Source organism: Gorilla gorilla, chromosome 22, assembly GCF_029281585.2.
Source record: "Gorilla gorilla gorilla isolate KB3781 chromosome 22, NHGRI_mGorGor1-v2.1_pri, whole genome shotgun sequence".
Taxonomy (NCBI): Eukaryota; Metazoa; Chordata; class Mammalia; order Primates; family Hominidae; genus Gorilla; species Gorilla gorilla.
The window spans coordinates 39,726,279-39,740,616 of NC_073246.2; the positions used below are offsets into that span (position 1 = coordinate 39,726,279).

The window sequence follows — 14,338 nt, forward strand, 5'->3', positions numbered from 1 at the left end:
AAGTACCATTCTGCAGGGACAGTAGAAGGCACACTGATGGACAGCTGAGGGGGATGGACTCCCTGTGGGACTTTAAGAAGACCCCAAACCTCCTTTATAAAGGAAATGTTGCCTCTGGTAGGGACATAGCAATGTTTTCCCAGGTGGTTGTCACTGCAGAGCTCATTAGACAATAATCAGAAATAAAACATCACAGCCATGTCTTAAAGTATGTAATGGCAGGAACTGAGTTGTCAAGAGTAATGAGTTTAAGTCAAGTTACTTTTGAGATGATGCTATAACTACCTGTGTGAGTGTGAACCTGAGATAAGGATCTTAGTATTTAAAGTTCCTAAATTTCATTGGTAGGGAGAAAGTGCATTTTAAAAAGCACCATCTAGTGGGCCTGGAGTAGCTTTCGTCCCGGGGGATAAAGGGTCATTTAGCACCTTAAAGGCCATATATGATGAACAGCTCTGCCCCGCGTGAGATGACACAACGTCTTCCTTGGCCCTTAACTCCCAGCCCAGCTGCAGGATCTACAGAATCTACAGGATTCTCCCATTGTCAGGAACCCTGGGACCTCCGGATGAATGGGCTCCCATCTAGAATTCTGACACCTGCTTTCCTGGCTCTTTGTCTTGGTTGCCAGGACCCAGGCTTTGTCTTTGTAGGCAGGTGGTTCTGGAGGCATGGGGCAGTCATCTGCTCTCTGATGGTCAACTCAGGTTTTCCCCGTGCCCATCCTGGCCTGTCTGTCCTCAGGTCCCTGCCTCACCCTTAACCTGCTCAGCTCTGTATCTGGTGGGGGGCGGGGAAGCTCTGTCAGCTGACATCCAGATGGGCTTAGCCAGTGGGGGCTCCACTGGGAGCCTGGAGTTCGGTGGGAAGGGAGAACCAAGGTATTTCTCTCCCTCTTCTTGGCCTATAGAGGCGTCTCTGGCAGTGACCATACCTCCTGCATGGCTCAAGCTTTCATCAGACAGGTAGGCTGTCATTCCAATTCTGTCGCCCCTTTCCATCCCTATGACCTAGAGGTAGTGGTGGTCCCCAGCCATTGCTGAGAGTAGATTATCTCCCTGTCCCCCAGTCTGGCTTCTCAGCATTTCTTTTCTTTTCTTTTTTTTTGAGATGGAGTTTCACTCTTGCTGCCCAGGCTGGAGTGCAATGGCGCAATCTTGGCTAACTGCAACCTCCACCTCCTGGGTTCAAGCAGTTCTCCTGCCTCAGCCTCCAGAATAGCTGGGATTACAGGCCCAGCTAATTTTTGTATTTTTAGTGGAGACAGGGTTTCACCATGTTGGCCAGGCTGGTCTCGAACTCCTGACCTCAGGTGACCCACCCGCCTCAGCCTCCCAAAGTGCTGGGATTACAGGCATGAGCCACTGCATCCGGCTGACTTCTCGGAATTTCTAGCATGCAGTTCAGCCCCTCTGTCCTCTGGTGACCACACATCCTCCTTCCAAACACAGAGTGGAATTGTGCCCCCTTCATCTTGGAAGTTAGGCGAGGTTATTGACTTGCTTTGGCTAATGCAATCAGAGCAGAAGTGACATGTGTCATGTGTCACTTCTGGATGGAATTTTAAGATGCAGTGTCAATATACCATGTGCTCTTCCCCACCATGGCCATGGATGTGAAAACGCAGGTGGAGATGCAGCCTCCGAGACTGTGGGGGTCCCAGGGTGACCCTAACATGTCCAGTTCATGGCTGACCAGTGTGGACAAGTGGCATAAAGGAGAAATAAACGTGTGTGCATATGCATGTACGTTCAGCCACAGAGATGTTTTTGTTATTGCAACATAACTTAGCCTCATGCCACTGATATACACACACCTGCCCTATTTGTATCCTAGAGAGTAGGGAGTTCTTTCCCAAAAGGCACACTGACTGTGGACCAAAAATAACTCCAAATGACTGAAGCCTGTGCCTACCAATGGAAAACCCTAAACTCAATATATTTGCATTTGAACCAATTGTAACAGCTTATCAAATGACTCCTTCTACCACCTGCATTTCTAGCCCTGGGGTGTCTCGAAAGCTTCGCCAAGCCTCTCCCCTAAGCTCAAAGTCCTTTCTTGTCCTCCACTACATCCCACTGGTCACCACCTCTTAAATTCATTTCAGATCCACTCTTGTCTAGGTCCCCAGAGCCTCTCAGCTCATGTGGTGTGCCAGCTCCTGGATTCTTTTGTCCGTGCATGCCCAACCTGCAATCCACGCCATGATGCCTCAGTGGATTCCTTCTAAAATGCTGATCTTCTTTGAAACCTTCAGCACTGCCCCATTACCCACAGGAAAAACCCAAGCCACACACAAGCCCTTTTATAATCTGACCCCTCCTATCTGCCCAGTCATCTGCTATCAATGCTTTTCTCTTCCCCCACCTCTGTCCTCCCGCATGACATTCTAGCACTTACAGTCCCATTGGCTGCCTGGTGGAAGCCTGATCATCCTTTGGGTGCCTTTTTGATGCAGGAGCACACTGGGGTCTGTAAAAGGAAAGCCTGGTGGCCTGCACCTGCAAGCTGCAGCGACTTACAGGATGCTTCTGCAAGAGCGCATGCCACATGTCATAGCTGTTACTCTGTTGCCTCCTTTGCCCCCAAATGTTGCGCCTGGTGCAGGCAAGAACCCCATCTTTTTGTCTTTCTGTGCCTTAACACAATGCCAGAGCTATAATAACCACCCCATAAAAAAGGGAATAAATGATTAAAAACCACTCTGCTTTAATTGAGCTAATTTAACGTGTGGTGATTGTAATTGGTTCTCTGTCTTCATTTCATCTGACACAACAGCATTTCAAATCTGTACTAAATTTGAACTGTTTCTTTAGTCATAGGAGGAATTCCCTCTATATCAAAGCAGACAGCCAAGACCTCTGAACCCCTCACAGAGCAGGTCCTTGACTCTTTGCAGAAAAAGAAACCATAGTCTTTTTGCCTGTTTCTGGCTGGATGAAGATTCAGCCCCTGGAGCTACTCAGAATAAAGCTGCTGCTGTGTTATTTATTTGGAAATGATGAGTACCTCTTCTCTGCTCCATGTGGATGTGTTATGGTGGTGATTTCAAGGTGGACCATGCCCAAAGGGATGGCTGGGGTAGAACGGCTCATGACGACAACCCCTAGGGATGCTCTGGCTGCCAAGGAAAAGTGGGGAGTGGGCATGCCTGAGAGAGACTGGCAGGATAGAGACAGAAAGCAAGAGGAAGCCAACTCCTTCTGCCAAGATGCAGAGATAGCCACAGGTAGCTCAGGCGGCCCCCACTTACTGAGCAGTAATGCATGGCAGACACACAACTGATGCAGAGAAGGGGACAGAAGTGTGATTTCAGCTTGCCAGCAGAACCCTGAGGTGGGCGGGGTCCTAGGGAAGGGATCCTGCAGCCAGGAGAAGACATCAGGGCCAAGTCCACTGCCTGTTCAACTCTTGCAAGTCCAACACCATGCACAAGACCAGATATCTGATTACAATTTAAATATCAATGAAACCATGTGGCAAGACTTCGTGCGCTGTATTTGATGCATTCCCAGGACCTCCAAGGTTGGAGGGCAGTGATGTGTCAGCAGACAATGACCATGAAGAAAATTACCTTTGGAAATTTATGTAAGAACAGCCTGCAAAGTATTCCATGCAGACCATGATTTAGAGCTTTCGGGCTATTTGCCTGCCTCTGGACATCTCCAGTTTTTCATCATCTGAGAGGCCAGGACAGAGTCTACTAGGCTGTGTCACCTCTGATGATGGCACTGTTTGGGTCACTGCATGCCTGTCTTTAGACAATATTGGGAGCCTCCACTAGAATCAGGCTTTCAGTTTCATTTCAGTCAGTGGGTGTACTGGTAAAGTGCTGGTTACCAGCGAGCAAGCTGAGAGTCACCCTAACCCTAACCCTAACCCTAACCCTAACCCTAACCCTCCAGCGTGGGCTTTCTGGTTGCCCCATTTGGAATGGGCTTCTGGTAGTCTAAGTATGAAAATATCCATTGTGAAGATGCAAATAGAGATTAACATTTCAAAGGGTAGTGTTAAAAAACTGGCAGCCCACTTTTTGATGCAATCTATCCATCTGACAAAGGGCTAATATCCAGAATCTACAAATAACTTAAACAAAATTTACAAGAAAAAAACAAACAACCCCATCAAAAAGTGGGTGAAGGATATGAACAGGCACTTGTCAAAAGAAGACATTTATGCAGCCAACAAACATATGAAAAAATGCTCATCATCACTGGTCATTAGAGAAATGCAAACCAAAACCACAATGAGATACCATCTCAAGCCAGTTAGAATGGTGATCATTAAAAAGTCAGGAAACAACAGATGCTAGAGAGGATGTGGAGAAGTAGGAACACTTCTACACTGTTGGTGGGAGTGTAAATTAGTTCAGCCATTGTGGAAGACAGTGTGGCGATTCCTCAAGGATCTAGAACCAGAAATACCATTTGACCCAGCAATCCCATTACTGGGTATATACCCAAAGGATTATAAATCATTCTACTATAAAGCCACATGCACACACATGTTTATTGTGGCACTGTTCACAATAGCAAAGACTTGGAACCAACCCAAATGCCCATCAATGATAGACTGGATAAAGAAAATGTGGCACATATACACCATGGAATACTATGCAGCCATAAAAAAGGATGAGTTCACGTCCTTTGCAGGGACATGGATGAAGCTGGAAACTATCATTCTCAGCAAACTAACACGAGAACGGGAAACCAAACACTGCATGTTCTCACTCATAGGTGGAAGTTGAACAATGAGAACACATGGGCACAGGGAGGGGAACATACCATACCAGGGCCTGTCAGGGGTTGGGGGGCCAGAGGAGGGATAACATTAGGAGAAATACCTAATGTAGATGATGGGTTGATGGGTGCAGCAAACCACCATGGCATGTGTATACCTCTTTAACAAATCTGCACGTTCTGCACATGTATCCCAGAACTTAAAGTATTCTATATAAAAAAAGATTTAAAAAAATTGGCAGCCTTTGGAAGGTTGAAAGTTCACAGGCTGTGAACTGCCACACTTAGTTTGCTAATTTTTAGACCTCATGGACCCTCTCTTTGTTAAATCTCTCCGTACCTCCTCTCCCTCTTTGCCTACCGGTCTTGTCTTTGCTCCTTGTAATTCTGTCTCAGTCCTCCTTAATACCCCCTTCTCTTGGGTTTTCCTCATATACTGTACATATAGTTTCTCTATGCTTTGTGCGTGTTTTTATTGTTTCTCTATCTCTTCTTCCACATCTACTTTTCTTCCTTTCTCTATTTTTTTTTCTTATCCTTACCATGCCCGTCCTCGTTTCAATAATGTGACGTAAAATATTTTAAAGTATTTTTAATTTATTAAAGTTGCTGTAATTTTTTTCACAGCAAAGTCCTCAAAAAAATAAAGGTGGTTTTAATCAAACATTTAAAATTTGCTAATGTTAATCAAACATTTAAAATCTATCTCTTGCTTGCCCTTAAAAAAAATGATCCAAGTTGACTTTTTGGAGGTGGTTGATGAATGGCACATAGCGGAAAGAAATGCACCTCTTCCCTGCTCTAGAAGAAGACATTCCTTTCCCATTATGGTATTTGCTTAGCCATTGATGTGGCTAGCCATTTGCTAGCATGTGGACACCTAGGGTGATGGGAGAAGAATCTCTATCCAGTTCTAGTTAAACATAGAGATGTTCTAGTAACCAGATGGTTTTTGCTTGGCAGTTTAACAAGCAAAGTGTTTATTGGCTTTGGAAACCCATTCATAGCATTGTGTTTTGGGTATTCATGGTTCTGTCTGTTTTTTTTTTCTTCCAGAGTGTGGCCATGGTTTATGTTCCCATCAATTTTATTGTGTGGTAATTATATGTTAATTCTTTGCTCAGCCTACTGATAGAATATCCTTACCTAATTATGTATTTCATTGTAGATTTCTATGTAAAATAAGTGTGTGGTATATTTAATTAGTCATGAGTTTAATTTAAATGAAATGTTTGGTACGTTGACCACATGATTAGCATTTTGTAGCATCTATAGAAGTTGCCTCACATCTTATATATTTTATAATTTGCTGTATCTTTGTAAGGACCAATAAACTCGGACATTGGGTATGACTCTAAGGTCTGTTCTCAACTTTTAAATTTCCTTATGCATTGAGAAACATTTATGCAATCTTTTTCATAATGACAGAGCACATTAGAAGAATGGGTGCACCCAGTCATCGACCCAAGGATTCGGAATTCAACTTTGATAGAATTCTCTTATGACAGTTGATTCACAGACCAAAATCATTAGAAATATTGTCCAGCCAAACCTGAAACCTAAAACCAATAAATCGATAGTCAGGTGAAGAGCTCTTATTTAAATGTATCTGGAAACCAATATAGATGGAAAAATAAAAATAGCTTTATCAGAAATATTAATCAGTACGGTACCCTTCCAATTCAGTCAGGTGAGTTAAAAATAATATTCACTGAACCAGAGTATCCATTTCTAACAGAAGCCTTGGGAAAACTGTTAGCATCATAACTTATGTGCAACACCATCTGATGTAATTCACCCAGACACCTGAGACTCCATTCACGGACAATGATGCTTAGGTTCTAAGCCACTGATCCTCCTGTCATTTAGAGAACGTGTTGGCGAATTTGGACTTAAAGATTAGAAAGAAATCTGCTCATGTGCTGTGGATTGTGAATTAGTTGATAAGGCCCACGGATCCACTGCATATTTGGACAATACAGGCTGGTCCATTTTGTGATGGCACTGGCCACATTCTTTCATTCCAGGTCTGAGAAGAGCACATTTCATCACTTTAGGATGCTTTCACTTACAGAGAACCAGTGATATGATTTGGTTCTGTGTCCCCACGCAAATCTCATATTGAATTGTAACCCCCAATGTTGGAGGTGGGGCCTGGTCAGAGATGATGATTTGATCACGGGGGCGGATTTCCCCTTCAGTGCTGCTCTAGTGATACTGAGTAAGTGCTCGAGAGATCCGGTTGTTTAAAAGTGTATGGAACCCCCTCCCCCCACTTCCTCCTGTTCTGGCCATGTGACATGCCTGCTCCTTTTTTGCCCTTTACCATGATTGTAAGTTTCCTGGGGCCTCCCCAGAAGCTGATTAGATGCCAGCACCATGCTTCCTGTACAGCCTGTGGAACTGTGGAGCTAATGAAACCTCTTTATCAATTACCCAGTCTCGGGTAATTCTTTATAGCAGTGCAAGAATGGACTAATACAACCAGTTTGGGGTTTTTCAAACCAAGTTGTAAATTCTTTTAACATTTTCAGTTTCCAAGACTACAGGTGGAAAAAAAGGACGGAGCAGAGAGCCGGGCAGGAGATGATACAGAAATAAGAGCAGGGGAGAGGGGTGTCAGTGCTGAAGGGATTTTTTTCTTTACCCAGTCCTTTCATCACAGTGAAATTAGCATGTGTTCAAGACTTATGTAAAATTACACAGAGGTTTGGGGTCAGGGATGAAAGGAAATCAATGTAAATAACTTTTTAACGTTATATTTTCTTGGTATGGGTGGGTATTTTGGAATAAAGGTTCACTTACCATGCTACAGAGGAAGACCTGTATTTAATAGTCTCCTGATTAGAGGAGGAGGAAGGTACACAGTTAAATGTGGGCAACATTAATGGTTAATTTTTGCAGGCCAAATTTAATAAGGTGTTCATGGAGAAGTGTTCGTAAGCCTCCATTGTAACTTTCCATATGAAATCTATCATCAGGAGAAATTTCCATTTTTCAAAGGAAAAAAATATGCCTTGTATTTCATATTCATATGGTCTTTAATAATTAGACTTCATCATAGAAAACTGCATTTCTCACTTGAAGAAGGCTTTATTCTAATAAATTCCACTTTCCTTTTTTATTTTTATTTTTTATTTTGAGAACAGGTCTTGCTCTGTTGCCCAGACTAGAGTACACCTGGCTCACTTCAACCTCCACCTCCCAGGTTCAAGTGATTCTCCTGCCTCAGCTTCCGAATAGCCATAATAGGGATTGCAGGCATGCGCCACCATGCTCAGCTTATTTTTGTATTTTTAGTAGAGACAGGGTTTCACCATATTAGCCAAGCCGATCTTGAACTCCTGACCTCAAGTGATCTGCCCGCCTCAGCCTCCCAAAGTGCTGGGATTACAGGCATGAGCCACTGTGCCCAGCCCCCTTTCCTCTTAAAAATGCTTTGTGCATCCTGTTTATTTAGCTTAAGAGCACTATAACGCTATGTTCAAAACCTAAATCATTACAAACTATTTATACTGCAAGCACTCCATTTTTTAATAGTTCTGTCTGAAATTTCTGAACGACACCTAAAAAGTTTAACAATGATTTACCATTCTTTCCTTTCTTTAGATCATCCAGCCCGTGGAATAGATGCCCAGAAAAAACTTCAGCTGACTTTGACTAAACCTCCTAAAAGTCAGGTTGAAATTATTGTGAGTCCCAATCCCCAATGCAGTGTTACAAATAAAATCTATTTTTATTCTTCAGCTCCATACTGTGGGTAACAGCTTCAGCAAAGAATTTGACCTCAAGCAAGATGAACTCCAAATAACGCATAAAGTAACATCAACATGATGCAGTGTGTGAGAAACAGATCTCGGTCCCGTAAGAGCGAAAGAGAAGGACAAATCAGATCATCACACGGGATGTCTTTTTTGTGCGATTTTGCATTTTCCCATTCAAAACAAAAGATAAATAATAAATTTGAAGCTACTCACTCATGGATTCTGTCAGCTTGGCCATTGTTGCAGTTTCTTCTTTGTGCTTTTCCTGGAGGTGAGAAGAAAAGACAATTATCTGTAAAACATGTCTTAGATATGAATTGATCTAATTGCCATTTACAGCTATATCTCTCTTCCTTCTTTTTCCTAGGTCAGAATTTGGTTTCCAATAATTAAATGAATAAAAACCCCACATGATAGTTATATTATCAGTCAGTCACTGAAAAGAGATTTTTAGGGCATTAAAAAGCTTCCCATTGCTCTTGGAAATGAGCATCTGTCACACTGATCTTGGATATATATAATTGGTGACGCACGACCAGTTTTCAAAACCTCTTTGACACTGGATTTTTGATATCCATATGCTAATTTTTTTTTCCCTCTCTGTTTTCCCCCATTGAAGCTTTCTTGGTATTTTTGGAGTTGATATTTTTGTAGTCATTTGGTTTCTTCTTTCCAAAAAACTAAATAGATTTTATACATATTTCTTTGTCTTAGTTTTTTGGGTTCCTGGAGCCTTTAAAAAGTCATAAGTTTTGATGGGTTTATAACCTTATCTACTTTGGGCTAAAAACATTTTGTTTTAACCGAGATATAGGTTATAACCCACTGAGTTTGAAAGCCAGAATAATACATACAGAAATTGAATCTGTCCTAATTAAAAAATGAGTTTGGAGCTATTAAGAATACTGGTCATCTCTACCGAAAAGTTCTCTTTAACTTCTCCACAGTTCTTTGGGTTTAATTTCTTTGTGTTCCTAACATATGTAGTAACTGCAACATTGCCCACTATTATTATACTTTTTTTGTAGCCTTGTTTTTCTGTGAAACTAAAATATGTTCATTATTTAAAAACTTCAGAAAAAAACTGAAAATTATAAATCTAATGTCACCCCCAGAGGAAATCATGGTTACATTTTGGTGACTGCTTTCTAGGCCTATTTCTTTACCTGTGCATATTTACAGATATGGGAATATGATCCTATCTTCATAGAGATAAATATGTCATATACACATTTTGTGTTGAAGCAACTTTTTCACTTAACATCATATCATGTATCTTTCTATGCCAATAAAGGTAGAATATGTCATCATTTTTTAATGACTGCATAGTATTCATCATGGATTATATCATCATTTCCTTTACCAGATCCCATTTAATTTACTTAGAATTTTTCACTACTTCATAAAACACTGGGATGAGCACCTTGGAACTTATATGGTTGTGCACTTGTCCTGTGCAAGTTATTTTCTGAGGATAAATCCTAAGGTGAGGTATGGCTTGGTCAAAAAGTCTAAATATTAAAAATTCTGACATATAGTGCTCAATTGTCCCCCACAAAGTTGTACCTGACAGTGTATAAAAGTGTTCAGTTCCTTACCTTCTTGCCAGCTTGCCAGTGGCACTAGCACTTTTGACTCCTAACCTTTGCTAAATCAACAGGCAGACAACATTATCTTGTTATTTTACACTGTTGTCTTTCTCTGACCTTTTGTTTATGGACAACTGTAGTGTTCTTTCCCATGTCATCGTTATGAAGTTTACTCATGGTTTCACATTGTTGTGTTCCAGCCCCTCTGCCATCAACATTTTAGTGCTTGGAAGCCCAGGGTGGTATTTGCTTTTCCCCATGGCCCTGGTACAATGCTGAGTACAGTCTAGCAGTTTGGCTAACACTTGAACTGATGTGTCATGGCTTGGGTGTTGTAGTACGGATAGCAAGATCATTATTCATCCTCCTTATGACACTATTCTCAAACTGGAAGGGTATGCTTTGATTGAATGGCAATAAACAACTTCGCACATGGCAAGTATTCTTGATTTCCACAGCCCTGTATTCATGACAACGAAATCAGCACACCACCTCTTACTTAAACTAATAATTGCCCTTGAGAACAGAAGGAGCTAAGGAGCTGTAATCTGCCAACCTGCTTGCTGTGGAATTTCACCCGTGATATTTAGCCTACCACTTGGGTTATGTCAACATGCAGAGAAACAGCATGGCGTGGGCTAGTAGAGAGGCTAAGTGTCACGTCACAGAGCTGAATAACACAGGCAGAGAGGAGCCTCTTACACAATGCCGGTTCATGCGAGTGTACACAGCGGCTGCTCACCAGCCGACCCCAGCGGGTTGTGACAATTCAGGCCTAAAAGCTGTTCCACGGCAGGGACTCAGTGAAGTTGGTCCCAGAGCTTGTTCTGTCTCTGCGTGTCCTGTCAGTGACTCTCAGCTTCCCCTCATAGCCCAGCTCTGCTGTGTCAGTCCGTCTAGCTGTACTAGCTCTCATTGTGTCCTGGTCTGTGACTTGACTTCCCCATTTTCTGGGTCTGTGCTCCATCAGGCCTCACTCTGGATCACAGACCTCTTCAGCTTGACCCTCCTCTGATGGCACCAGCAGTGAGAACCCCCCAACGCCAAACCATAGGCGTCCAGATTCCAGGCATTACATTTTTAACAAGCCCTGTTTAGTGTGTCTGTTTTCTTGAGTGTGTGTGTCACCACTTTATCTCTTGTGACCTAAGGACCCTGCCACATTCTGGACCCTATTCTTGCTGGTGGGTGGTCCTTGCAGCTATTTTTGTTCAGACGTGCTGGATATCTTAGTCCTAGAGATGTCAAATACTGCCTGGACCAGCAATTTCCTCTTCCCTGTAGTTAAATGGAATCCTCTGACATTAAGTGGGGAGAGGCTCCTAAAATCCTAAATATAGCTCTCCCAGACTGACTCATCTATATCATAACTTATGGTGGAAATCATGACATATGTTTTGGTGTAAGTGGTTTAGTTATTCTATTGGATGTCTCTAAACTCCTTATGTCCTTCCCTCATTATCAGAAAGTTGATGTTTGCAGTTACACGACATGTATATCCAATAAAGCATTTACATTTCATTCTTGGTCCCAAGCAAATTCTCCTTATTTTAAAGCCAAGAGTTTCCTTCACAGCAAATTTCCTGGTTGTTGGATTTACGTTACTGGGAAGAGATTTAGAATTACAGCATATTAAAATTGGAAGTGATTCTTTCAGAGATTGTCAAGTCCAACGCCATAGTGATGCAGTTGATGAAACTGAAGCCCAGGGAAGAGTGTGATGTGCCAGGAAAGGATTTAGAGGGAGCCGATCTCCTTCCCTTATCCACAACCTCTGCTCTCCCAGAAATCTTAAGGCCCATCAAACCTAAGCCCATTTAGCCAAGATCCCTTACACAGCAGTCCCAGTGCAGTGTTGAAGTTTCCTAGATTTGCCATTTCTGTGTTCTTTCTTCGAGTATTCTCATTCACAACAATGTCCCTAATTTCCATGAATGGCTGGCAATGCCCAGATTTGCATATCCTGCCTGACCACTCCATGGAACCCCCGCTGTCCACCTCTTCTTCCTTCCTCACCCCCTGATATTTTGCATTTTTTTTTTTTTTGAGATGGAGTCTCGCTCTGTTGCCAGGCTGGAGTACAGTGGCATGATCTCCGCTCACTACAACCTCCGCCTCCCGGGTTCAAGCAATTTTCCTGCCTTAGCCTCCTGAGCAGCTGGGATTACAGGTGCACACCAAAACGCCCAGCTAATTTTTGTGTTTTTTAGTAGAGACGGGGTTTCACCACGTTGGCCAGGCTGGTCTTGATCTCTTGACCTCGTGATCCGCCCACCTTGTCCTCCCAAAATGCTGGGATTACAGGCTGAGCCACTGTGCCCGGCCTATTTTGCATATTTTAAAGTTGGTCTTCCCTCGCTGCACTCTACTTAGGAGACTATTAACATTGCCTCCACCTGCTTGGAGCCTCAGCTACAACCCTGAAGGTTTATCATGAAATAGCTCTGGGGGATCTATCTAAAACACAAACCTGACATGGCCTCTCCCTGCGTAAAATCCATCAGTTCTTTAGCAAGTGAGAATGCAGTCCTTGCTTTGAGCCAGGGCCCCTGGACCGATGGTTCTTTCTTCTCCACTCATACCTTAGGTCCAGCTCCCTGCAATCCATGACCATTTTCTACCTCCTTGCCTTGGCAAGCACTATTCCCTCTGCCTAGACACTCCAAGTTCCACTTCATTCTTGTCCTCTCCAAATTCATCCCTAAAAACTCCGCTGGGCACCACCCAGTCTCTGCTGGCTCCCCTGCTCTTTCTGACCATTTTCCTGAGTTTTATCTTTAGGTTTGTTTGTGCACAAATGCATCCGTGTGTCACACTGTATAATTTGTTATGGCACTGAGGGACTCTGGAAGCTCTGGAAAATTCCAAAGCCCCATCTCAATAGCCTCATCTGGAGGTCATGGCTGGGAGGTAGTGTGTGGTAGACCAGAAGCCCTGACCACTAAACCTCCCTAGGAACCTGCACAAGTCATTTTACTTTTGGAGCTACTGTTTCCTGGTGTGCTCATTTCAGAAGTGGTCCGCTGCTTGCTGTTTTCTGCCCCGTCCCCCATCCCTTACTCCCACGGAAGTCAGCAACATGAAGAGGATACCTGAACATGCTTTGATAGACTGTGATTATTGGTGGTATTTTAAGGTGAAAAAGACAGATATATTTGTTTCATGAACTTGTGTTAAAAATGTCTTTCCCTGGGGGAGCCAAGGGTTTTTACATCAGAGGTAATCATCTCATGTTCTTTTAAAATGAAAAGAAAATCAGAAAAGCAGGAATCATACTTGTTGGGAGAAAAGAACTTACTTTGGCCTGAAAATTTTTTGTTCTTGCTTATTGTGTCTATCCCACTTGGATGTTCTTAAAGAGAGTGGTGGGGAGAGAGAGAAAGAGAGCACATGTATAAGAGTTTGGAAGCCTGGGTCTAGAAAGGTTTTTGTCATGGTTTTTCCACTTCTTATTCACTCATTAACTAATCTTGGAAGCTCTAATTTTCTCATCTGTGAAGTGGGGATAGGTGGAATTTGCACTGCCTGATTCACAGGACTGTTTGAGGAACAAATGAGACAATGTATATAAATACAGTCAAGTGTAATGTCCATGTGTGGGTTTGTAATCATTATTCTGTTTGGCTACTGTGTGGGGACCCAGAGTTAGAACCTGTTCTTGCTATTTGAAGACAAATATTGACCTCTAGCATTTGTGCCAAAAATAACAAAGCAAATTTCCCTGAAATTAGCCAGACCCATGGCTGCCAGCCCCTCAGGGAACTACTCATCAAGAGTGTCAACAGCTGGTGACTATGCAACCCACACCTGTATTTCCACACCCCTGCTCCAGAATATAAGGTCTCCAGAACCTAGGCACACTGCTTGGAAGAGCTATGCTATTTTGCTCTAGGAGGCACTCCACTTAAATTTGTATTGTTGTACATTTAATAAAAGGCATTCATAGACACATCGAACGTTTGGGGGAATCATGATGATATATTTGAGTAAAACATGTTCACAGGTGCTGAAAAAAAAAACGTTAAGTGTCTTGTTTAAATCATAAACTCCTCGGGTAGAGCATTGACTTTCAGGGGCAATGGGCATTTAATTTTCTGTCTGAACTTTATTCCCTCTTCCACACCTGGGGAAGTAAATAAAGGCTCAGCAATTTGCTTGTGGGGGTGTATGTGTAATTTATACTCCCACATCTGTTTCAGCTAAAGAGAGTATGACTTTCTACTGAGTCCATGCCAGATACATACTT

At 42.7% G+C, this 14,338-nt stretch overlaps 1 protein-coding gene and 1 long non-coding RNA gene across 2 annotated transcripts in view; one reads left to right on the top strand and one right to left on the bottom strand.

Annotated features, from left to right (window-relative positions):
• KCNJ6 (potassium inwardly rectifying channel subfamily J member 6) overlaps window positions 1–14,338 on the bottom strand; it is a 305,527-nt gene that overhangs the window by 220,345 nt on the left and 70,844 nt on the right. Inside the window, exon 2 of the mRNA XM_004062781.5 lies at window positions 8,717–8,768. Coding sequence (XP_004062829.1) covers window positions 8,717–8,741 — 25 coding nt within the window. The 5' untranslated portion in view covers window positions 8,742–8,768. The remainder of the gene's footprint in view (window positions 1–8,716; window positions 8,769–14,338) is intronic.
• LOC129529367 (uncharacterized) lies at window positions 611–2,676 on the top strand. Its single transcript, XR_008674866.1, has 3 exons — window positions 611–744; window positions 911–965; window positions 2,124–2,676. It is a non-coding gene; the product is annotated as an uncharacterized lncRNA (long non-coding RNA).